Genomic DNA, 25,592 nt, shown 5'->3' with positions numbered 1-25,592 from the left:
TTCTTGTAAAAGCTACTTGCAGATGGCTTTACATCTTTTTTAACCTTCCTCCTTTTTTCTCCTGTGGTTTTCAATATTTAGGTTAAAGAAATCACCCGGGATATTAAGCAGTTAGATCACGCCAAACGCCACATGACCACCTCCATCACAACGCTGAACCACCTGCACATGTTGGCGGGTGGCGTCGATTCCCTCGAGTAAGCAGTGTCCTCTTTCTCCTTTGGGTCCGCAGGAAATGACTGGGTCACATGTAGAAAATGGCATCATAGGTTTATTTACTTCTCAGCCAGGAAAATCTCTCCATCCTGCCCACTTGCTGCAAATCTGTCTCAAATGTTCAGCCACCAGATTTGCTTTGTGCCCTCTGGTGTTCCAGACCTAACAAACAGCCTGACACTTTAAAGGAGATGACATGAGTCTAAAGGGCACCCAGGAAAGCGTGTGGAGGTTGACTGCAACATACGGATCGTTCCATGTGGTAGATCTCTACCACTGAGGCCCACAGGGTGATTCAGGTCCATAATCCCTCTCTGTAGCCTCGGCCTTGGCAAGGTTTCCCGCTTGTGTTGGGCTGAGTTGCACTGTTGTTGAATGTATCAGATGGAAACAGATCTTTGATTTATCATTCCACTCACTTTTTCAAATACAGTAGCTTCCTGTTTGGTTTATAGAGGCTCTGTAGAGGATGATGCATGAGGACATTAGAAACAGTGCTAAAAGGGAGAGCTGGTTATTCACCACAGAGAAGCACCGTAAGGGCCTCCTTTATTAGCAAGATTCTGCGATGTCGGTTCTTTTCTGTGGTCTGTCTCGGGCTGGGAAACCCCCTGCCCCAGCCTCGGTGTAATCTCACGTGTGGACAGAGAAAGAGCATTGTCACAGAAATTTAGCTCAGTGTCCAAAGCTGGGGGCGGGTGAGGGGCAGACTCTTTCCTGACCTCTCCCAGGCATCGCATGCGTTTCAGCGAATCCTGGTCGATTCTCCTGTGAGTAATGGTCAGAGAGATCAGAGGCTGGGGGAGACTGGAAGAGCAACTGCCTCGTCCCTTCCCCCAGATGCTTGGTTTTCCACCAACTCTGACAGGCAGTGGTAGCAGCATCACATCTTGGCTTGTACTTGATCCTGTCTTTTTAATTGCTTAAGGGAAGTCATAAATTATACTTTTAATTTAAAAGCTCAGCCCTAATGAAAGATCTCAATCTAACAGTTTGTCCTTCCTTGTTGTGTGTGTAACTGTTTGATTTTATCAACATCCTTTTTTTATGCTTCATTAACCTTTGTAAAGGGAAAGTAGACATACTTGACACAGAGTTGCTTAACATTGGCTTAAAACCTACAGATTTGCGTTAACGTGTAAATGCACATAAAACCCTGTGTTGTATATCCTGGGAAGATGTGTTTAGTTTGCCCATAAACTGTAATCCTCAGATGATAACATCCTTACCCGTGTTCCCCGTCAAAAGCCTGCTAATCCCATAATACTCAAGCCAAATCTCAAATTCATAGTCTTCCCAGATTTCCCCTCCCCTACCCAATGAGAATCCATTGTTCACACATTCTATTGTACCCCCACCCCAATAGCACATAACTAGTACTTCTGTTTAGAACTCAGTTCATCCTATTTGGTATTCGATGTGTATTTGGCTCTCTCTCTCCCCAACTAAATGTTACGACCTTGAGGATTCAGACCAGTCTTATTCCCACCCCCTTCCCGACCCCACTGCACAGCACCGTACTTTATCAGTGCTCAGTAAATGCTTATTAAATGAAGTTGGTGTCTGTTTTAGAGCTCAGAGTAGGTTGGTCCACATCTGTATCTTATGTCCTTAGTGTTTTTCTAGAGTTCTCAACTTCTTATTTCCTTGCAGAGCCATGACCAGGAGAAGACAGTATGGAGAAGTTGCTAATCTTCTTCAGGGAGTAATGAATGTCCTGGAGCACTTCCACAAGTACATGGGAATTCCACAGATCCGGCAGCTTTCTGAAAGGTAAGATGTCACTGGAGAAAGTGATCTTCCCTTTTAAGAAAAGATGGTACAGGGAAGTGCTTAAGCACTTTGCTCAGCATATTCATTATAGAATCTTATTATAAGAAGGAACCTTAGCTGTCATCCAGTCTAACTCTGTGCGATGCGGACATCCCGTCCGTCACGGCCTTACCAACTCCTGACCATGTCTTCCGAAGCACCTGTGTCAGACGTTTGCTGGTTGGCCATCACCAGAGTGGCTGCTGGCGTGTCGTGTATCTGAACAATTCTCAGTTATCTGCATTAGTGAAGGAGACTATTCCAGTTGTCTATTTCTTTGTAACAAACTGCCACGAGACTCAGAATTTCTAGTCTACTACATTTTTTAATATGGTTCTGGATTTTTATTAAGCTCTTTTTATTATTTTTAAGGCCCTAGGGCAGGAAGGGGAGATTGCACCACGTGCCCAGTGTGCCATCTTACAGGGAAATGCCAAAGAACTATTCAGGAATGTCGGAACAGAGCTTGGCAGAACACTAGGGAAGTCACCACCCTTCCCCTCGTCCTTCCTAACCCCTTCACACTTAGAGATGGCTGATCGCCATAACCCACTGGGGAGGGAAAGCAGCTAAGACAGCAGACAGACGGCTTTATGAGCTGTGAGAAAGAAGGAAGCTTGGATGGAGAAGACAGACTTGCTCACAGTGGATGGGGGAGGATGGTTGGGGGCAGTATCTCCTCCCCCTATCCTCATGATAATCCAGAGTTAACCTCCTTTTCTGTTTCATTTATTCTTGCCGTCATTTACCTAATAGACACTTGCTGTGCACTTTCTACATCCTACCCCTGTGCTAGAGTAGTGAATAAGCAATACACACTCTGTGCTCTCATGGAGTTCACCATTTTTGTATAGAGAAGACAGATACTAATATAAAATTTTAGGGTAGCATGAATAGAACAAAACTGGTATACCACTATTTGCTGTATAAGGCATAGCAGGATCTTAGAAGAACTGATAATCTGAACCTTCAGGGACTGAGGATAGGGGTCATAGAAGAATTCAATTTTAAAAGGATGGGCAGGATCTTACCACCAAGAGGAGAAGGGGAAATAGAAGAGAGAGAACACGATGGCATTTTGGGAGATGATGGAGAGTGAAAGCCTGCCTAGGCAGGCAGGATCAGAGTTCGTATACCTTGCTAAAGAATTTATTCTTTAGCCCTGGCTGGCATAGCTCAGTGGATTGAGTGCGGGCTTCGAACCAAAGTATCGCAGGTTCGATTCCCAGTCAGGGCACATGCCTGGGTTGCAGGCCACGGCCCCCAGCAACCACACATTGATGTTTCTCTCTCCCTCTCTCTCTCTCTCTCTCTCTCTCTCTCTCTCTCTCTCTCTCTCTCTCTCTCTCCCCCCCGCCCCCTTCCCTCTCTAAAAATAAATAAAATCTTTTAAAAAAAGAATTTATTCTTTATTTGGTTGACAGTGAAAGATTTTAAGCAGGGAGGGGCGTGATCTCATTTATATTTTGTAAAAGTCTAGTGGATTCTAGGTACAGAGGGTTGACACTATTTTCTGGATTAGAAAAGAGAAGGACCATACCAAGTAATGACCACGAGGTCAAGGAGGTGTGTTGAGGAGTTGGTTACCAATTGGTTGGTGGTGTGTGATAGGCATCATTGATGGCAGGAATGAAGCAGAACTGAGTTTTATTTATAAAAAAGCAACATACTACCCTGGCTGGTGTGGCTCAGTGGATTGAGTGCCAGCCTGGGAACCAAAGGGTTGCCTGTTCAATTCCCAGTCAGGGCACATGCCTGGGTTGCCGGGTCCCCAGTAGGGGGCGTGTGATAGGCAGCCACACATTGATATGTCTCTCCCTCTTCCTCCTTTTCCCTCTCTCTAAAAATAAATAAATAAACTCTTTAAAAAAATTAAAAACCAACAGAGATTAAGAAAATGTACTCTTTTAGGACTCTTTACTATCTAACATTTTTTTCAAAAAGGTGGTTTTATAAACTTGAAGGAATGATGTGATCACTGTTGTAATGACATTTCCATTATAAAGAGAAAAATCTACCAGTTTGTCAATATATTTATTTCAGTGCTCCAAACATTCATTATAATGTAGGGTTGCTGCAAATACAAGAGGATTTGCTTTTTTTTTTTAGTGGAAAATCTCTGTTCCTAAAAATTTTGTGTAGGTTGATATAAAGTATGTGCTATTAAGTAGCACTAAAGATAACACAAGAGAAGAAACCTTCTGTTTATAGTGCTTGACTAAAGTTGTTTTTCAAGAGGTATTAAAAGTTTGAGGAAAGTCCAGACTTCTTATTTTTAGCATCATTTCTGATGATTTGCCTCTGTGATATTTACATAGCAATGGTAGAACCATCTGGAAATGATAGAAATAGCTGTTTGTGGGGGGGAGAAGGCAAGACAGTACCCTACATCTTGCTTCAGTTTCTCTAATTTAATATCTTGCTATCTATAAATTGTAGAAATCGTACAAAAGGTTGTATTTTGAAATATTTGCCTGTACATTTGAAATATGAAGTTCATAGACCTTGATTTGAATATAGCCATTTTTTCCAACTACCGTTCTGGAAAATGCTTAAATATATGGCATCGAAGGAAAGATTTTTAAAATATCATCTTTACATTACAAACCCTCCTAGCTTAAGAGTACTAGTGAAAGTAAATGTTTCTAGTAATTAGTCAATATTTCCTGAGAAAGAATGGAAGCTTCTTGCATTCTCTCAAAACTCATGAAACCCTGGGACTAAAAAATATTTTTCTGGGCTAGTCCTAATCTCTTATATGTGTGAGATAATAGGCAGATTGGGATCCCGTGGTGTAGTGATAAAAGAAAATAAAATAGAAAATTAAAAAGTCTGCCTACCCATGTGCCTTTGGTAAGTTCCTTCTGAAAGAACTTCCGTTTCAAAAGTGCGAGGGTTGTACTTGATGATCTCAAAAGTGTCCAGCTGAGTCGCTGTAAGATTCTGGGTTGAGATCAGAGGGCCCGTCTGTTTGGAAATGGAGCATCTCCGACTAATGTGGCTGTTTAACCCTTCTGTCCAGGGCACACGGTGTTTGGGAGGTCTGCTTACTGTGAACTGGTATGGGTATTTCCTTTGGGACTGTCATTCACAAGGTAATGGAAGGAAGCATCAGGGTTACTTATCAACAAATGTCTAAATAATTTCCACAATTTACTGCCCTTTTGCCACCACCCCTTATAAAAGCTGATAGCACCTTTAGGAAAGGGCACCTTTAAACAACCTTTAGTCACATGGCATGGAGGATGCTAGAAACCAGTTGGTTGAATTTTCTGGGCAACACAGAGAATCTTTTATTTCCCAGAAGTGATCAACACTGAGGTACCACCACTCAGCCAGACTGAGCTTATTTGGATGCCAGGAGGATTTTTATTTCCTGCCCAGTTCTCTTTCAGTTGTGGATTGAGCTTCATAAAAATGACCAGGAAATCTTGGTGGCCCAGTCCATACACATGCTGTGCTGACAGAGTGTCAGCTGATCCATCTCTTTACAGTAGGCATTTACTTTTCATTGTTAGAAGAGGAAGGACTCCAAAGGAGTCAAATTGAAAATAGATTCTCTTAAGTGATTTTTTTTCTAAGATCCTATTTAGGCAACTGATTGTGAAGATTACCGTTCACATCTCACCCTGAAAATACCTCGGGTCGTGGTTTCAGTTTACAGACCATCATTAATGTCAGTCAATAAGGCAGATGGTTGCTCTTTCATCTGAGTCCTGATAGACACTCCAAAATCTATGCTTGGAAGTGTTTATGTGAGGGAACTCACTCTTCTGCTCTGACATTAATTACATATCTGACTTGTAGTTACCTGTAAAGATGGGTGCTGTTGGCAGCTAGCACTATAGGATAGGTGTTGTAGAGTAGTCACTGCTGGAGAGGACACTGAGAGGCCTCTCATACAGGCATCCATCCCCGCCCTCTTATTTTACAACTATGCTTAGCTGTAGCCCACGTAGAGGAAATGACTTCCTTAAAATTGTGCACAGCTCACTAGTAGCACAGCTAAGTCTAGACTATCTCAAGAGGTGACTTTGCAAATGGGTTGAAGGTGGCGAGGGGATCTGCAAATCACTGCCTGGTACTTCACCCTCCTCTCTGCAATCTGGAAGTCCAAGCCTCTGGTTCTTTTCAGGCACCCCAGTTTCAAACCCAGCAAGAAGGTGGAGTTGATGGTGGGGTGACAGAGGCTGAGCTGGGACCTTCAGCATCACTGGAAGGCCCAGGAGCCCTGAGAAAATGGCCGAGAGTGCCCCTACCTGGGGGTGGGACTTCCCATCCAGGAATTGTCCCTGTAATGTACGAGGGATCAGTGCTCTCTGTGTGCCGCTGAGAGGAGACTGGAACACAGGAGCCGGGGCTCTGGAAACTCATTCTGCGACCTGGCACCAGGGGAGCCTGTCTACCTGGCCCATTGTGTAGTCTCAAGACCTCCAAGGCGCAATTTCACAAAAGCTTGTTCTCTCATTCCTGTCAGAAATGTTTCCCATTGTCTGTTGGGCAAGCCTAGACAGATGGTCTTAATTCTGATTTGGGGGGGCTACGTCCGTTATAGCCTTATTTCTGTCATTTCTAGCCCCCTTGGAAACTAACTAAAATGACTACAAATCCACCTATCAGAGTGGCTTTAAATGTTTTGAAGATAGTGGAAAAACCCTGGAAAGTATTTAAAATAAAGGCATATTTATGACTATGCCACAGAGAAATCAGACTGCTTTGGGTCCTGCCTATTCCCTCATTAAAAAAAAGAGAAAAGAAAGAAAAATTAGGTTGCTAGGCACTGCCTAGTAGCCAAAGAAATTGTGGTTTTGAGCTGTTCGTTTTTTCTAGAAATTTCAATGAAGTTAATTCCAAAGTAACAGGGTGGAGACCAAGAGAGGAAGAACACTATTTTATGATGCTTTTAGTAAAGATACAATCTTTGCCTCGGGCTCAGGGCAGTTTAGCAGCAGCCTCAGAGCCTTGCTGCACTCCAGCTGGGCAGGTGGGAGGCTGGCTGGTGCTTGCTGGTGCATGGCCCAGTGGCTGGTGGAGGACAGGAGTGGCAGGGGGCGATGATGCAGACTTCCTCTCTCACCTCAGCTGCTTCTCCTTGCTCTTCATTTACCCCGTCACATATGTGTTGAGCTCCTAGTGTACATGCAAACTCCTGTGTTACATACCGACCTTCCCTTTCTAACTGTTTTTTATTGTAACTCAGTCTTCATGTTCATAGCCTTCGAGTGAATTTACATCTTCATTCAGTGCCTTTAGTCTCAATTAGCAGTTTATTTTATTATTTTCCTTTTTCCTTTTGAGTCCGGAAAACATTCTTTTTATTTATTTGTTAAAACTTCTGACCCTGATCTTGGATTATGGGTTGGAAAACAAACCAACTCTGGCCCTGGCTAATGTGGCTCAGTGGATTGAGCGTGGGCCTGCGAACTGAAAAGTTGCTGGTTTGATTCCCCATCAGGGCACATACCTGGGTTGCGGGCCAGGTCCCCAGTTAGGAATGAGCAAGAGGTGACCAGTTGCTGTTTCTCTGCCTCTCTTTCTCTCTCCATTTTCCTCTCTCTAAAAATTAATAAAATCTAAAAAAAATGAAAAAAACACACAATTCTGAAACTGTGGAGCTCTCCTATATTTTTTACCAAGGAGCAAGTAATCCAAAATGGATGTATCTTTGATTCAGGCCTTATTGTTATTATTATGTAGCATTTTCCCACAGCATAATTACCACCCCATGATATTTTATGATGGTTAACATATACTACCTCATGGCAGGCAAGGCATGGCCTAGAAAAACATGGATATAGACAATCAATGAGTGTAGGAAATCCATCCTGAGATTAAATAGGATACCTGGATCCTGGTCATAAACCTGCTACTAATCAGTGTGTGGTCTCTCCTATCTAGCACCCCTCCCCCTTCCTATTTCTAAGGACTTCCAAGGGTTCTGACCTCTATAGATCTTTGCATAATTACTTATGAGTATTTGAAAATCACCAGGCCATATGTTCTATTTTCTCTGCAGAGTGAAGGCTGCCCAGACTGAGTTAGGACAGCAAATCCTGGCCGATTTTGAAGAAGCATTTCCTTCCCAGGGTACCAAGGTATTCTTTTGTATTTTGTCTCCCATCTCTAGATATTATCAACATTCATACTCACTGCAGTTACTATTTCCATTTATCATTCCAAAATTATTTGGTGGCAGCCATAAGTCTGTTTGCCAAAGGTTCAGGGTAACGAGACTGTCCTGGATTTTAAGTATTCCAAAGCAATGTTGATTCCTCATTTGTGTTCTTTCAGCATCAAAAAGTGAGGATTTGTTTTGGTTTGATTTAATGTGTGTCAAACCTAATATCTTGTCTCCCAGCAAATTCCTTTTTTCTCATGGCTGTGTTTGAAAAAAAAAATCTTCAAGCCGCAGTGTTTTTTAGGATTGTTATATAACTCATTGGTTTCAATTTGGTGAAAGGACAACTGGGAGGGGAGTCCACGGGCTTATGTAACTCGGAGTGACACAGTTAGGAGACTCGCCTTTGACAATCAGAATCCTGTTCTTTGGAATTAATCCCTTTTGCTCTCACTGGTGGCATAGCTGTTTGGGTTGCGTCTGGGAAGCCCACAGTATCTCACTTGTGAGCTATTGGTTACACGTCTCACGTAACAAGCTTTGCCTCACTTGGCGGTCTTTGTGCTTGGTTAACTGCCTTTAACTCTACCTTCAGATTGTAGCAGACATAATCTTAATGCTTTGCATCTGTAGCGAAGGGAAGAACCTTCTGAAGCTTTTATTTCCTCTATTATTTGAGCTATTTCAAGAGACAGAATTGTTCCGCATACATATGAGCCGAAGTACACATGGGCAGGCAGCATTCTCCGCTGCACTTGTGGGTGGAGATGGTGGGTATATGTTTGTTTCCAGAGCCAAGGAATGTTTCCTGGATCTGTGTTGTAATTCAGTAACTGGAAATATGTTAATTATTTTTGTTTGTGCTACAGGGGTAGCTGCCCCAGCTTTGTAGAGTACTACTTTCTATAGGAAACGTGCTCCTGATTTTAATGTCTGCCCGTATTATGGATGTCTTCCAGTAATCACGTATTTCATTTGTAAAGTCCTTTGAGGACTTTATATTGTTATTCATTCGATGTAACTGGGGAATGGAGGTTGGAAAGCAGTTCTGTGAGAAGAGGTTGTAAGGTATTCATAAATTATAAGCACTACACTCTTCTTAGTGTGGGATCTGCTGTTCACTGGTTTCAAGAGGTTTCGGAAAGATGTGGATGAAGCCCAGCTCTATTGTTTAGAAGAATGTAGCCATGACCTATGTTATATTTTTCCTGGATCCCACCAGACAGATGAAGTTAAAACGGTTTTCTTTAACAACTTGCTTCCCTTTTTTGAATCCTCACCCAAGGATATGTTTATTGATTTTAGGGAGGGCGGAGGGAGGGGGAGAGGGAGAAAGACAGGAACATCGATGTGACAGAGGAATATCTGTCAGTTGACTCCTGTATGTGCCCTGACCCAGGATCGAACCCGCAACCTTTTTGGTGCACGGGACAATGCTCCAGCCGAGTCATCCGGTCAGGGCAGCTTGCCTCCCTTTTTTCTCTGGCTAGGTAACAGTTTTCTTTTTTCTTTTTAATGGCTGTTGACTTTTCTTAAAGGCCTTATGCTAGCCATTATTTCTATTTCACAACTGTACTTCATGATATTAAAAAATTATCCAAGGTAACCTGTGAAGTCCTTTTAAAATGACAAAATCTGAACCCATACTCGTTGGCTTCTGTGACTTGTCCATTAGATCAAACGCTTTTAAGCAGAAGCAAGAGTGGAGCAGTGGGCGCGCTCCCAGGGTGCCCTAACAGCCTCTCAGCATGGCGCTAGTCAGCACTTTTAGTTTAGCTCTGAGGCAGCTTAGGCAACACTTACGAAACACTTAAACTTTAGTGGAGATGGATAAATTGGACAGAGTTGACAAAAATAAAGCAACACACAAAGATTTGGAAGAACTTTACTCATCACCTAAAGTCTATTATTTTTCAGATGAGATCCAATAAATGTGCCAAAGCTATGTGGCTATTTAGCTAAGCCAAGAGTAGATGCCAAGTGTTCTTTCTACAATAATCCACTCAGCCAGCTGTGTTCATTCAGTGAGTTACCATAAACTTTATGGCACAAAGAAAGTTTCGGTGAGATTGAATTGCCTTCGGTAATTGTGATGTATTGATACAGCCCCTCGATGTCCTTCTACTGTTCTTTATAGGTCAGGGGGCCGATAATATATTTTACCTTTAGCTGCATATCTGGGTGGTTGGCTATAGTAAAAGAAATGTGGTGGTTTGGGACCTGATTTTAGGATTTAAATGCCACCATACTGTTTGGTGCACAGCGCCTTAAGAGTAGGCATCTGAAATTGGAATCAGGGAAAGTGGCACATGTGGAGTGAGACTGGGGTCATTCTGACTTCTGGGCTCTTCCACAAGGTGATTTCAGGTTTGGTGTTCGGAAAGCAAAATTTCCTGTGATCATTCCTGGCCATGTGTTTCAAAATATCTCATTGTTGATTGACGGAGTAGCTTTAATATTGGCTACTGCACTCTAGCTTAATGATTCTCTCATCGAGGAACAAGGACTGAAATATACTCAGAAGAATGAGTATCACGGGAGTGGGAATAATAACTTCAAGAGAGGAGTGAGAAGTAGAAGCTGTCACAGGCCGTGAAATTTAGAGGTTGTTTCTGGCTTTTGAATTGCTGTATGTTTGTTTTAACAGAGGCCAGGAGGACCCAGCAATGTCCTACGAGACGCATGTCTGGTTGCTAATATTTTGGACCCCAGAATCAAACAGGAAATCATCAAGAAGTTTATTAAACAGCATCTCTCAGAGTATCTAGTACTTTTTCAAGAAAACCAAGATGTAAGTATCCACCAAATGAGATCAGATATTACGTTTGAATTTTATTGAAAATTGAATGCTCTCAAGTATACTGATTTATACTTTATTAGTATTACTGTCTTAAAGAGTTGATTGTTGAACCATGAATCCTAGGGGCTAACTGTACAGTTTAGTGGTTCTTAACCATTTTGGGGTCACTGACCCCTTGGAAACATTAATGAGAGCTGTAGATCTTCTCCCCAGAAGAAGACAGCTGTGCGTAAAACTTTGCATACAGTTTCAGGAAATTTACAGACCTCTGAAACCTAGTCATGGACCCCAGGGTAAAACCCCTAGAGCAAGTAAAGAATAGACTAGATTCCTGAGAACCATGAGAAGTAGAGGGTTTTGTTGCGTTTTTTTTGGTTCCGTGTTTTTGCTGTTTCCTTAAACTGTCAACACTGCTTCTAAGTACTGGGGCGGGTTTTGTTCCCTGATTTCCTAAGGTGGCCTGGCTGGACAAAATTGACAGACGCTATGCCTGGATAAAACGCCAGCTCGTGGACTACGAGGAGAAATACGGCCGAATGTTTCCTCGTGAGTGGTACATGACTGAGAGGATTGCAGTAGAATTTTGCCACATCACAAGGTAGAATCCAACTCTACTGACTTTGGTGTTCATTGCAATCAGTCCTCGTGTCTAGCAGTTCTTTGTTGTCTTGTGGATTGGAATCACTACCTGATGCCACCAAATGATGGACATCACCCTCATATCCAATTATACCCACTCTCTGTTCTCAGCTTCGCTCCAGGATTTCCTTTGGCCTAGCCCTTGCCTTGAACAGCCTGCCTTTTTGACTTCACCAACTCAAGACTCACCAACCACGTTTAGCTATGGTGATTCACTGCCCTACATTTTCCCCTATGTCTGTATCACCCATATTAGTTTACAGTTATACATATCCATCATCAATTTGCTTTTCTGACTTTATAGATAGCTAGTTCCATAGGGACAGAGGTAGAATCTGCTTCAGTGACCTGGTATACCATCAGGAAATATTTATTGAACAATTTTTCTCACCCTTAATACAGTATTTATAGTCTTTGGATAGTTGATAATATTGGTATCTTAGTGTTTTAAGCATTTTAAATATCTTCTCATTCATCCCGTCTTCATTGTCCATGAGTGTAGCTCAGGGGCTGTATAATCCCTTTTTAAAAAAAATTCTATTTTATTGATTATGCTGTTACACTTGTCCGAGTTTTTCTCCTTTTGCCCCCCTCCACCCAGCACCTCACACTTTCTCAGGCAATGCCCTCACTATTGTTCATGTCCCCGGTGATGCGTGTAAGTTCTTCATCTTCATTTCCTGTACTGTACTTTACATCCCCATGGCTACTCTGTAACTATCTATTTGTACTTCTTAATCCCCTTACTTCTTCACCCATTTCCCCACAATCCCTCCCATCTGGCAACCATCAAAATGCTCTCTGTATCCATGATTCTGTCTCTGTTCTACTTCTTTGCTTAGTGTGTTTTTTAAATTCAATTGTTGATATGTATTTGTTGCCATTTTATTGTTCATAGTTTTGATCTTCGCCTTTTTCTTAAGTCCCTTTAACATTTCATATAATAATGGTTTGGTGATGATGAACTCCTTTAGTTTTTTTCTTGTCTGGGAAGCTCTTTATCTGCCCTTCAATTCTAAATGTCTTTGCTGGGTAGAGCAATCTTGGCTGTAGTTTCTGCTTTTCATGACTTTGAATATTTCTTGCCAATCCATTCTAGCCTGCAAGCTTTCTTTTGAGAAATCAGCTGGCAGTCTTATCAGAGTTCCCCTGTAGGTAACTAACTTCCTTTCTCTTGCAACTTTTAAGATTCTCTCTTTATCATTAACCTTTGGCATTTAATTATGGTTTCTGGCGTGGGCCCTTTTGCATCCATCTTGTTTGGGACTCTGTGCTTCCTGGACTTGTATGTCTATTACATGGTTCCTTTATATTCAAGAATTAAAGCCCAAGAAGGTTAGATCAGTATATCTGTGACAAAAGCTAAAGCTAGGGTCAACGTTTTTTATTTTTTGGTTGCAACTATGCCAGTACAGTGGTGGCAACTGTGTTTTATTAGTTATATATTTCCTTCTAATAGTTCACAGTTACAGTAACTCTGGGTTAATAAAAATTTCCATATCTAAGCATAACTCAGCCACCGTAGAGTAATCCGTGTTGCCCGCCTGTCTTAAACTCAGAGAATACAGTCAAGTTGCAAGCTTTAAGCACATTGTGCTGGAAGAAATGTTTTATGGAAAATTGGCTGTGGGGTTTTGTTTTTTAATAGAGTTTATTTTTATAGAACAATATTAGGTTCACAGCAAAAGTAAGAGGAAGAGGTGGAGATTTCCCGCATACCCTTGCCCCATGCATGTGTTGCCTGCCTCATTAACAGCATCCCCCACCAGAGCGGTACATCTGTTATGATCGATGAACCTCCATTGGCACATGGTTATCACCCAGAGTCCATACATTAGGATTTACTCTCGGCGTTGTACATTCTGTGTGGCTGTTTTAAGAAACACACTCGCTAGCATAGATGTAGATAACCTTTAGTATTGATTTGAGGCCAGTTGTGTTTGTCACTTTCTAAGTCCTGATAAGCAAAGAAAGATGAATTCCTTGGGAAATTGATAAGTAATTCTTTTTAGTCTACAGATCGGTGACTTATAAGCTAACTCTGAAAATTGAAATCTGCAGGAGACGGGCAGTATTCGAAAGCCAACCAGCCTGCTATTGTGTCAGCTAATGGCAGCACTGCTGCTAAGCTTTTCATTGTTTGAGTTTTGGCTAAAATCCTACAGATATTTAATTACCAAATATATTTAGTTTGATTTTGTCATTTGTTGTGGGGGAAGATGATCATAGCTCAGTTCTTACTAAGAAATCTTATATCACTGCCCTCGAGCAACTTACATTCTGAAACAGAACACTGGAGAGGCACATGAACAGGCAGGGACCACAAAACACATACTTTCCGCACAGGGGGTCCAGTCTCTCATGTGTATTTCCAGGGTTCCTGCTCTCTGTTCAGGGAGATGGTCATTTCCTTGGAAGACTGAGGGTTTTGTCATTTGGTAACTAATGACTTGTGAAATTACATAGAAAAGTATGCATTTTTATAAGATACGAAGCATTGAAAAATTTAAGTATTTAAAAACAGTAGTAACAATATAAACAAGTTGGTGTCCATAATCCTTGACTGGGGATAATTTCACCTTAAAATTCTCCAACAATTAAACTAAGCTGGTAACAGACCTCAGGATTTGAAATGGCCACATACTTTTTAAAAATATATATTTTATTTATTTATTTTTAGAAAGGGGAAGAGAGGGAGAAAAAGAGGGAAAGAAACATCAATGTGTGAGAACAACAACCATCGGTTGCCTCTCATACCCCCCCCCAATAGGGGGCCTGGCCCACAACGCAGGCATGTGCCCTGGCTGGGAATCGAACTGGAGACCCTTTGGTTTGCAGGCCAGCACTCAATCCACTGAGCCAAACCAGCTAGGGCCATTTTTTTTAAATATATACTAAAACCATTTACTTTGTCTCATCTTGAATGATCCATTTGTTTGACAATATTCTTACCTCTTTATTTTGAAGGACAGAACTTGCCAAGATTATGCGTACCAGAGCTAAGGAAATTGAAGTGAAATTGCTTCTTTTTGCTATTCAGAGAACAACTAACTTTGAGGGATTTCTTGCAAAACGCTTCTCTGGCTGCACTCTGGCAGATGGAAGCCTGGTAAGACTTCTCAAGGGAGCCTGGAATGGGACCTCCATGGAGGGGTGGTGGGCTCCCTTCAGCCTCTCATGGTATGGCGAGTCCATCCAGGGGCTCTAGTGCTTAATCCCCTACTCCAGGGGTCTCACTGCGTGTGTAAGTGCTGAAGGTGCAGAGCGCTTTCTATGGATTTATTGTTTGTCTCTTTGCAGTACTTCATGTTTTTAGAATGACCATTCTTGTAAGATACTATGATCATTTTACCTAAGTATTGGCCCCATTTTACAGGCTAGCAATTTTGTGAGTCAGAGGACTCACTTAATTATTCACAAATTCCATATTACTTTATTAACTATTGAATTTTACTATAATTTGGGTATGTTTTTAGTTTAGGGTTTGTCTTCTTAATGTCTCTGGTGAGTAAACTAATTCATTATGTCTCCATAAACTTCAAAGCCATGTATGCAGAACTCCATGTCAGAGAGATACCAAAAGATTAACACACAGAGGTCGCAGGTCTGAGGACTGTGTACCTCCATTGGAAAGGTGGAGTGTGGTGGTGTGGGTTAAAACCATTTAATCTCCATGTAATCAAAGACCAGGCCCAAAGTGTCTCTCTGAAAACCCTCTTGGAAACCCAGGCGCCCTGCTCACATATCAATGTGTTTTCTTCAGATTTCTGTCCATGGGGAAACCAAATGTTCACAGTTTATAGTAATTTCTGTTTATATCATTGCACACACAGAGACTTGAGCTCCTTGAATGCAGGGATCATGGCCGACTCACCCCTGCTTCCTCGCCACACAAAGAGTACACAGACCTTGTGCAGGCAGACAGGAACGAGGAGGGCGGGAGGAGGCGATCCAAGCTGCGAGAGTCAGACAGAGCTCATGGATTTCCTTTAAAGCTGGAAATTTTTTAAACTGCTGGTAACAACAGAGAAGTGATATGTGGTTTGGTGGGAAAATCCTTAGATCGGCAATCTAGAGAGACTTGTGTCCAGTTCTGACTCTGCTGTCACTCAGTGAGCTGCCTTCTCTGGTAAATGAAGAGAATAAGCTCTCCTGTAATAGCAGGGTACTAGGGGAAATACATAAGACAGAAAACCCAGAAGCCATAAAGATAAGTACTAAAAGATTTGACAACATAAAAAGAATGAAATTCTGTTTTGGGAGAAAAGGCTATAAGCATAATTAAAGGATATACAACAAACTAGGAAAAAAACCATTTAAGCGCTCACTTCGGGAGCATGTACCCTAAAACCGGAATGGTACAGGGGTCAGCACGGCCCCTGCATGAGGAGGGCATGCACATTCATGAAGTGGTCCATATTTCAAATAAATACAGTTAATGCAAAAAATAAAATCTCTTTGGGGGGCTTCTTTTATTTCTCAGGAAAAAAACAGTTTAAGCTATATAAGGCACATGAATGGCCATGGAAAAAATACAATAAAAATTATATTTTAAAAAGGCAAATGATTAATATTCAGCATACATAAAGAATTCTTAAAAATCAATATGAAAAAGACAGCCAAAGAAACATGAGTACAGAGTCCAGCAGGAAATTCATTGAAGAAATAACAGTTGGTTAATATAAATACATGGAAAAAATAGAATAAGATATTAATTTTCATACATCAGGTTGGCAAAGAAATTATAAGAATAACAATGGAGGCTTTTAGTACTGGTATGCAAATCGACACTACCTTTTTGAAGAGCAAATTTTCATTATGTATCAAAAATTTAAATGTGTGTGCAGTGTGAGGCAACAATTTTGTATCTAGCTATGAAGTCTACAAAAAAATCCATACCAAGAAATAGGCAGTGTTCATCTTTAAAAATCAGTTAAACAAAATACGGCATGTCCATCCTGTGAAGTAGCGTGCAGCCGCTTAAAAATGGCGGAGTGGGAGGCAGAGCTAGCTGTGCTGCCACAGGGAAAAAAACCTCTCAGAGATGTTAACTGCAAAACGTAAGCTTGCAGGCCAGTACAGATGGTATAATTTTATTTATATAAAAAGCAGAAAGCGTGTTTATGTATATAAGTGTGTGAGAAAAAGGTCTGGAAATGATAACAGTGGGTGTCTCTGGGGAAGGAAGTTGGAGTGAGAGGAGGCGGAGAAGCGAAGGCTTTTCTTTCGTTCTACTCTGGTATTTTGTTTGAATTTTTTTATACAAATGCATTTACATACTTTTTAAACATATTTTTTACATTTACATACTTTAACAAAGTTATTTTTCAGTTTTTTTTAAAATGAGGGACATGGGCCAAAACTGACTTCCAGAACTCTTTCCTCTAACAAACCCGGATGTGGACTCCACACCGAAGAACGGCTAACGTGTTTCGAACACCGGCTGTGTGTCCCACGCTGTGCTAGGTGTGTTTCCTGCAGTCAGTCTCTTTGCCTCATCAGGTGTAGGAGACAGGTGCTGTACTCGTGTGAGACTTACCCGAGACCACATAGCTTACAGGAAAACCGAGCTGCTGTGATTACAGCAGGGGAGTAAGAACAGAGCTTGGGCAAGAGCCCCGTTCGCTTGCTTCCCCGTCACTCCACTGTGTTCCCTAGCTCCCACCCTTCCAGTCTTAAAACTCTGGGGCTTCACTGGGCTGCCTCTGCGCCCCACAAGTCCTGCCTTGCAGTAGGTGCCTCAGGAGCTGGTCCCTCGGCATTGGGCTGAAGAGTGGTGGCAGCAGCTCTCAGTGTCAGCACAAGGCCCTTCCTACTTAGCGCCACTCATGTCTTCATTAAAGTAAAATACAACCAAATCACAAAGCATTCTTTTTGTACTTAAATAGAAATATATATATAATATACACACACTCCTCTGATTGTTAACTCACGTTCAAAACTGATTTCCTTTTAGTAACAAGGAAAAAACATAGGCCACAAAAGAAAGGAAAATGCCCTTAAAGAAAATACAAGTCACAGAAGGAAATCGGTAACAGACATAAATGCTATCGAAAGAAGTGTGTGTCTCTCCTGAGAAGGCTGTGGTTGGCTTCAGCACCGGCTTGACATCCTCATGCTGGCTCTCATCTGCGCCAGCCAAGCCATGCTTCTGGCCTGGTTTTAAACAGAGACTCTCACGTCTTGGGGTTCAGCCCGACAGAGATCTGTTTGGGGACAAGGAAATTTAAGCTTTGAGCACAGGTCCCAGCTGGAAGTGCCCCCTGAGTTCCCATGTTCCAACTGGGCAAGGTCAGGAGAGCCTAAGGTAATCCAGCTAACTGTATGGAAAATAGGTCCCAATAAAGGTGCTTGAGTAACGTTAGTGTCAAACACCTGTTTTACGCTGTTCTTCCTCTCCTTTGGCTAGATTCTATGTCCTAGTGATTTTGCTTTTACATTTAGTGAGCTATAGGTTTACAGGGGAACAAATGGCTCCGTTGTGTCTGATGACCAGGGTAGCCTGTAGGCTTGGACACATCAGGTCTCGCTTGTGCTAGAAAATGCCCCAAAGATCAAAGAGCCCGAGTAACGTGGACAGAGAATGCCCCTCTAGACAAGGTGAGGATTCTAAACAAGGTAACCACACAGAGACCATGAAAAATGGGCAGGAGCTATACATAAGTTTGTGAAGCCAATACTTTTTTATAGAAAACCAGTATAAGGATGTCAAAATGGCAGGTGGCCGACTGTTAACCTGCTTCTGTCTGAGGGAGGAGAGGGCTGGAGGTGCTTGAGTCCCAGGGCAGCGAGACCTGTCCCCGCATTCACTCACTCTGCCAGGGCCATGGTCCTAGCTGCAGCCTTCTGTACCCTGGCAGGTGCTGTGCTCTGCAGGGTGGGTCATGGTCAGCTAGGAACACTTGAACCTTTTTTGCCATTCTCTTCCTTTTGGGTCCTCTGGTTTTGAAATTTTCTGATATAATCGATTTACAAATATCTCCTCCAGTTGCTCAGTTGTTTCCTCTCCTATCAAATGTGCAGAGAGTTTCAGGTTACAAATGCTTGGCCAGAAAATCCTACTGAACCAGAGCTCTTGACTCACCCCACAGCTGGTTAGCTGTCTTCTCCGAGACTTCTCCAAATCATTCAACTTCTTCCTTTATGTTTATTTTCAAATCCTTAAACTTCTTGAAGTCAAACTCTTCCCCCAGATTGTCTTTGTCCCGTTTATCATGACCCAGCAACCATTCTGCATTCCAGGTCCTAACAAACGACTACTCCAAAGGCTTCAAGGGTTCTGCCTTAATGTTCTGTATCTAGAAGGGCAACTGCACTCCTCTGGGCTCGTCAGTGAGGCAGGCCAGCTCTTGGAGGGTCAGTTCACTGCAGCCTGCTCTGGGAAGATGGGAAGGTCATGCTTCTCACTGTAGGGTTGTTTACCTTGAGCTTGGTCCTGTCATCACCTTGCCATGGACCAAGTGGGGCCACACCTCTAGCAGGGACCCTGGTGGATTAGTTAGGGCCACTGACCATGTTCCCAACAGACAATGCTGGGAAGAGGCTGTCTAGGCTGGGCCAGGGCTTCCAGCCGGCTTGATTCCTAGTCTAGCTGTTGGGTACCCACCTGATGACCTGCCATTCCTTGTCCCTTTACCTCCTTCCCATGCTGCCTTGCTCCCAGGATATGTCTGGGTTTTTCCCCCCTTTTGGAAAATCTTCTGTGGCTACCATTTTGTATCAGGGTATCAGAATGAACTACAAAATGGACCAGGGTTGCCCCTGAGGCCCTTTACTATATACCAAATTTCCTAACAAATTAGTGAGTTCCATGGAAAGATAAAAAGTCAGCCAAGTGGCCAAGTTGACCAGACACCCTCCCCAGCCCACACCTGTCCACCCTTGACTGATTGACAGTGAACGAGGGTGAGCTTGAGGGGTGATGAGCTCACCTGGAAAGATCTGCCCAGTTCAGCTGCTCCTGACTGATCTCTGTGATGCATCATCTCCTGCTCTTTTTTTTACCAGATGTGACCTTGACATCTGAAAGAAATGTAGACTAAAGACAGGGCTTGTTTTTTTGTTGTTGTTCTATCCCTAACAAGTTTGTAATGTCCTGTGCTGTCCCTGTCACTGGAAGAAGCGAACTGCCACTGCTTTTTGCTAATTTCCTCAACTCCTGACCCTTTAGGAGAGATTCAAAATAGTCTGTAAATTAAAATGCCTTGAAATTAAAAGCAAATGTCTGGATGTGATTTAACTGTACCCACATGCGTTAGTGACTTGATGATTAGACTCAAGGTAAACATATTCAGCTTCTATGAAAGCAGAGTAGATCGGGTTAAGTTGTTGTAACTGGTTCACTGAATTTGGAAGTTTATTTTTAAATAAAATTAAATTTTTTCCCATTTCATGCAGCTGCATTTCTCCTTTTCTTGGCCATTGCATAGGTTGCCTTTCTAAATAGAATCGTCCTTTGGCTTATAAGGGTCATTTTAATATAAATTTATACTTGTCCAGTTTTTAAAATTACATTATAAATGTAGAAGCTGTAGGTGTGAGTTTTGACCATGCTATTTGAGCATAAGAATCCTTGCAAAAGGTTCACTATTTATACCCTACAGCTCAGTCTTCCAGCAACTTAACGCCTGCATTAGGGAGAGTATGGGAGAGCAGGAGGGGACAGGGTCTCTGCAGTTCTGCCAAAATACTAGGAAATAGCTTTCCCTTAGCTGGTTAGCCCCCTTTATTGTTTCAAAATATTTTATAAATGCTTGTTTATTGATTGACTTTAGAGAGAGAGAGAGAGCAAGGGAGGGAGAAACTTCACTTTGTTGTTCCACTTATTCATTGGTTGATTCTTTTATGTAACCTGACCAGGGATTGAACCTGCAACCTTGGTGTGTTGGTACGGCTCTCTGACCAACTGAGCTACCCAGACAGAGTTTATAAATTTTATTTGATGCTAAAGGAATATATTTCTTCGTGTGAATAACATCCTAATTGGGAATTGACTTCTGTTTGTTTCTAAGAAGAAAGTAACACATGGTCAAGATAGAAATTTTGGAAATTATAGGCAAGAATGAAAAGGCAGAAAAAAATGTCATTTGTCTTCCCACTAACCAAATTTGGATGTATTAGTTCTATACATTTTATACAGTTCAAATTGTATTTTTTAAATTCATTTTTTCTCTGCTTATTTTACTTTTAAAGTTGAAATAAAATTCATATGGCAAAATTTCACATAAAGCTCATTATTAAAAGTATACAATTCCATTTTTTAAAGCATTTTCACAATTGTGCCACCATTCCAAATATCCAATTCCAGGACATTTTCATTGTCCCCAAAGGAACATACCCAACCCCACACAGTCACTTCCAATTTCCTCTGTCTGCTGGCCCCAGCGGACTACTAACCTACTTTCGATCACCATGGGTTTGCCTATTCTAGACATTTCATATAAGTGGAGTCATAGTTGTGTCCTCCGTGCCTGGCTTCCTTCACTTAATACAGTGCTTTCAAGGTTCATCCACTGTGTCGAATATGTCAGTACTTCAGCCCTTTTTATGGCTGAATAACATTCCGTTATGTGGACATACATTTTGTTTATCCATGTGTCAATTAACTGACATTTGAGTTGTTTCCACTTGTTGGCTGTTACAGTGCTATGAACATTTGTGATTTGTGTACTAGTTCTTGTGTGAACATATGTTTTCAGTTCTCTTGGAAATATATCTGGGAGTGGAATGACTGGGTTGTATGGTAACTCTATTTTTATCTTTTTTAGGAACTGTCAAATTGTTTTCCACAGCAGCTACACCATTTTACATTCCCACCACCAGTGTAGGAGAGTTTCAATTTTTCTACATCCTCACCAATGTATTTTGGGTTTTTTTTTTTTAATTACAGCCATTCTCATGTTGTAAAGGAGTATCTCCTTGTGGTTTTGACTTGCATTTTCTTAATGACTAATAATATTGAACATTTTTTCATGTGTTTATTGGCCATTTGTATATTTTCTATAGAAATGTCAATTTAGGTCCTTTGCCCATTTTTATGTTGTCTTCCTATTGAGTTTTAGGAGGTTTTTTAAATACATTCTAAATATATTTTATATATTCTTTATAAATTTTATCATGTATTCGATATTTGATTTGTAAATGTTTTCTGCCATTCTGTGAGTTGTCTTTTTTTTACTCTCTTGGTAGTATCCTTTGATGTGCAAAAATTTCCAGTTTTTATTTAATACGTCCAAATTATTTATTTTTCTCCTTTGTTATTCAAATTTTGGTGTTATATCCAAGATCACAAACATTTTCCTTTCACTTGATCTTTATAATAATTCTTTTTTTTATTGTTGTTTAAGTACAGTTGTCTCCATTTTCCTGCAACCATTTTCCCCCACCCCACCACCCCCACCTCACACCCTCAATCCTACCCACCTTTGTCTTTGTCTATGGGTCCTTTATACATGTTCCTTGACAATCCTCTTCTTTCCCATGTTATGCTCCTCCCTCCCTGCTGTTACTGTCAGTTTGTTCTTTATTTCAGTGTCTGTGGTTCTATTTTGCTTGCTTGTTTGTTCTGTTGATTAGATTCCACTTATAGGTGAGATCATGTGGTATTATTTATCCCTCACCACCTGGCTTACTTCACTTAGCATAATGCTCTCCATTTCCATCCATGCTGTTGCAAAGGGTAAGAGCTCCTTCTTTCTTTCTGATGCGTAGTATTCCATTGTGTAAATGTACCAGTTTTTTGATCCACTTATTTACTGATGGGCACTTAGGTTGCTTCCAGCACTTGATTATTGTAAATTGTGCTATGACCATTGCAGTGCAAGGTCACAAACATTTTTAAAATTACAATATAAAGTGATAACCCTAAGTGTACTATCCATTTGATACCATACAAGATTATTACTATATCGTTGACTATATTCCCTATGCTGTACATTACATTCCCATGACTTACAGATTTTATAACTGAAGTTTGTACCTCTTATGCCCCGTCACCTTTTTTGCCTTTCTCCCCACTTCCTTTCCCTCTGACAACCATCAGCTTGTTCTTTTTGTCTATGAGTCTGTTTCTGCTTTGATTTGTTTGTTTCGTTTTTTTATATTCCACATGTAAGGGAGATCATATGGTATTTGTCCTTCTCTGTCTGACTTATTTCACTTAGCATAATACCCTCTAGGTCTATCCATGTTGCTACAAATGGCAACATTTCATTCTTTTTAATGGCTGGATAATATTTCATTGTATATGTGTACTACATTTTCTTTTTTCATTCATCTATCAGTGGGTACTTAAGCTGCTCCCATGTCTTGGCTACTGTATATAATGCTGCAGTGAACATAAGGATGTGTATACTTTTCAAATTAGTGTTTATGTTTTGGATAGATACCCATAGGTGGAATTGCTGGGTCATATGGTAGTTCTATTTTTTTTTTTTTTTTAATGAAGCTCCTTGCTGTTTTCCATAGTGGCTGTACCAGCCCTTCCACTAATGGTACATGAGGGTTCCCTTTTCTCCACATCCTTGCCAACACTTGATATTTGTTGTCTCTTTGATCATAGCCAATCTGACAAGTATGAGGTGATATCACACTGTGGTTTTGATTTGCATTTGCCTGATTATTAGTGACGTTGAAGGTATTTTCATGTGTCTGTTGGCCAGCTGTATGTCTTCTTTGGAAAAATGTCTGTTCAGGTTCTCTGCCCATTTTTTAATCAGATTGTTTGGGGGTTTTTTGATGTTGAGTTACATGAGTTCTTTATATATTTTGGATGAACCCCACATTGGATGTGTCATTTGAAAATATCTTCTCCCATCCAGTGGGTTACCTTTTTGTTTTGTTGATGTTTTTCTTCACCCTGCAAAACCTTTTTAGTTTGATGTAATCTCATTGGTTTATTTTTGCTTTTGTTTCCCTTGCCTGGGAAGACATATCAAAAAAATATTGCTACAACTGATGTCAGAGTTTGCTGCCCATGTTTTCTTCTAGGAATCGAAGGTCACAAACATTTACTTAAGTTTTATTCTAAGAGTTTTGTAGTTTAGCTCCTTTCATTTAGATCTTTGATCCATTCTAAGTTAATTTTTATATATCATGTGTAAATATAATTTTATATCCTACTTTCCTTCATGTCATATCTTAAGTGTTTTCTCAATCACTGTGTAATATTTCACTTTATAGATGTCCCATGATTTCCTGCCTATCCCTAATGTGCTTTTCACTTTTACAAAATTTTTCACTTGTATAAATAAGGCCACAATGGACATTTTTGTGAACAAGTCTGTTCACATTTCAGATTATTCTGTTATGATACAAGTGGAATTATAGGGTCAAAAGTAGAAGCATTTTCAAGTTTAAGATAGCCTGTGTTTCAGACTGCTTCCTGTATTCTTGTTGTCTCTTATGAATGCACCTGCTTGGTCTCTCCCATTGCTGAGCCTTGATATTATTGAAGTTTATTAAGATTCAAAAGTAGCGGTCACTGTTTTAGTGCATTGTATAGTGCTAATGCATGGATGCCTACTGTAAAGGGCTAACTCTGCCAGAAAAAGAAAAGACAAAGCAATCTGAAAATGACCTTTAGTTAGAGTAGTTCATGCTTCCACCCCTAGGTGTAGACCCAAGACAATTGAACATTCTTGTATGTCCATACAAACACTTGTACATGAACATTTATAGCAGCACTATTCACGGTAGCCAAAAGGTAAAAACAACCCAAATGTCTATTAGTAGACAAATGGATAAACAAAAAGTGGTGTGTCCCTACAATAGAATATTATTCATCCATAAAAAGGACTGACATACTAGACATAGTACAACATGGATGGACCTTGAAAACACTATATTGTGTGAAAGAAGCCCGACACAAAAGGCCACACATATTATATGATTCCTTTTATATGAAATGTCCAGAATAGGCAAATCTGTAAACAAAGATAAGTAGTTGCCAGAGACTGGAAAGTGACAGCTAATGAATATGGGGCTTCTTCCGGGGTGGAAAATGTTCTGGGATTAGATAGTGGTGATGGTGATGCAACCTTGTGAATATGCTCAAAAGACACTAAATTGTAAATCATCTTAAAATGGTGAATTGAAGTTAATTACATCACAATTTTAAAATATTAAGGGTTTTAGAAAATACTGTCTGGTTTAGTTATAAATCATCTGCACTCTTCACATACATAATTTTTCTAACGAGAGAGAGAGAAATACAGCTGTTTAAGCTCAAATAGAATAAAATATTTTAAAAGAACAGTCTCTTCCATCTCAGCTACTGTAATTCCCTCTTGAGGGAGAGACAGACACTGTTTAATAGTTTGGGGTATATTTTTGAGACTTCTTTACAAGCATATACACACACAGAGGGTTTTTTGTTTTGTTTACAGAAAATAGAAAATGTTCCCAAGACCCTCTGAAGAGGGTTTTATTTAATGCTTCTCATCGAAGTATTTTTCAAGCTCCCCTTTGTGCAGGGCCTTGGGAAAAGATGCAAACTGAATATGACCGATGCTGATGGAGAAAGAAACCTATGCGTAACTGTCACAATGTAAGATATGGACATGGTGGCACCCAGAGAGGGGCCCCAGCAGTGCTGAACCCAGTGTGCTTAGCTCTGTGTTCACATCCCCATCAGCTGAAGCCTCTAGGACCATCTTTGTAAGGACAGATTAGGGATTGGGCTGGGGTCAGGTATTTATGAAATAAGAAATGCAGAAATTGTGGATTGCATTTCTTAACTGAATGCTTTCTCCTCCAGGGAAAGGAAACAGATTAGTGTTAAATTTCGGAGTTCCTTCTTTGATAATTTGAAGTGTCCAGCTAGGGCCTCAGGAAGGAATTGGTGCAGACAGACCCAGATATGTATAACTACTGATTAAAGCCAGGTTCTGTCTTCCTAACAGTAAATTAGACAACTTGACTGGCCTGTGGCCCTCAGGGATTTGGAGGTGTTGGGAATCCCATGTGGTTTAATTAGTAGGAATTAACTTACTGTATGAAGAATTCCTC

General features: G+C 40.9%; 1 protein-coding gene and 1 non-coding gene across 4 annotated transcripts in view; both read left to right on the top strand.

The window, feature by feature from the left end:
- Nucleotides 1–25,592, top strand: part of VPS53 (VPS53 subunit of GARP complex) — a 134,233-nt gene that overhangs the window by 39,032 nt on the left and 69,609 nt on the right. For all 3 annotated transcript variants that reach the window (XM_036033295.1, XM_036033294.1, XM_028520100.2), the window contains 6 exons: nucleotides 82–197; nucleotides 1,870–1,989; nucleotides 8,045–8,123; nucleotides 10,794–10,937; nucleotides 11,402–11,544; nucleotides 14,553–14,694. In XM_036033295.1, the coding sequence (XP_035889188.1) occupies nucleotides 82–197; nucleotides 1,870–1,989; nucleotides 8,045–8,123; nucleotides 10,794–10,937; nucleotides 11,402–11,544; nucleotides 14,553–14,694 (744 nt within the window). The remainder of the gene's footprint in view (nucleotides 1–81; nucleotides 198–1,869; nucleotides 1,990–8,044; nucleotides 8,124–10,793; nucleotides 10,938–11,401; nucleotides 11,545–14,552; nucleotides 14,695–25,592) is intronic.
- LOC114504378 lies at nucleotides 15,908–16,009 on the top strand. The gene has a single exon (XR_003685154.1). It is a non-coding gene; the product is annotated as a U6 spliceosomal RNA (small nuclear RNA).

Source organism: Phyllostomus discolor, chromosome 8, assembly GCF_004126475.2.
Source record: "Phyllostomus discolor isolate MPI-MPIP mPhyDis1 chromosome 8, mPhyDis1.pri.v3, whole genome shotgun sequence".
Classification (NCBI taxonomy): domain Eukaryota; kingdom Metazoa; phylum Chordata; class Mammalia; order Chiroptera; family Phyllostomidae; genus Phyllostomus; species Phyllostomus discolor.
Note: the sequence above shows the minus strand (reverse complement) of the source record. Positions and strands in the feature narration are given on the sequence as shown.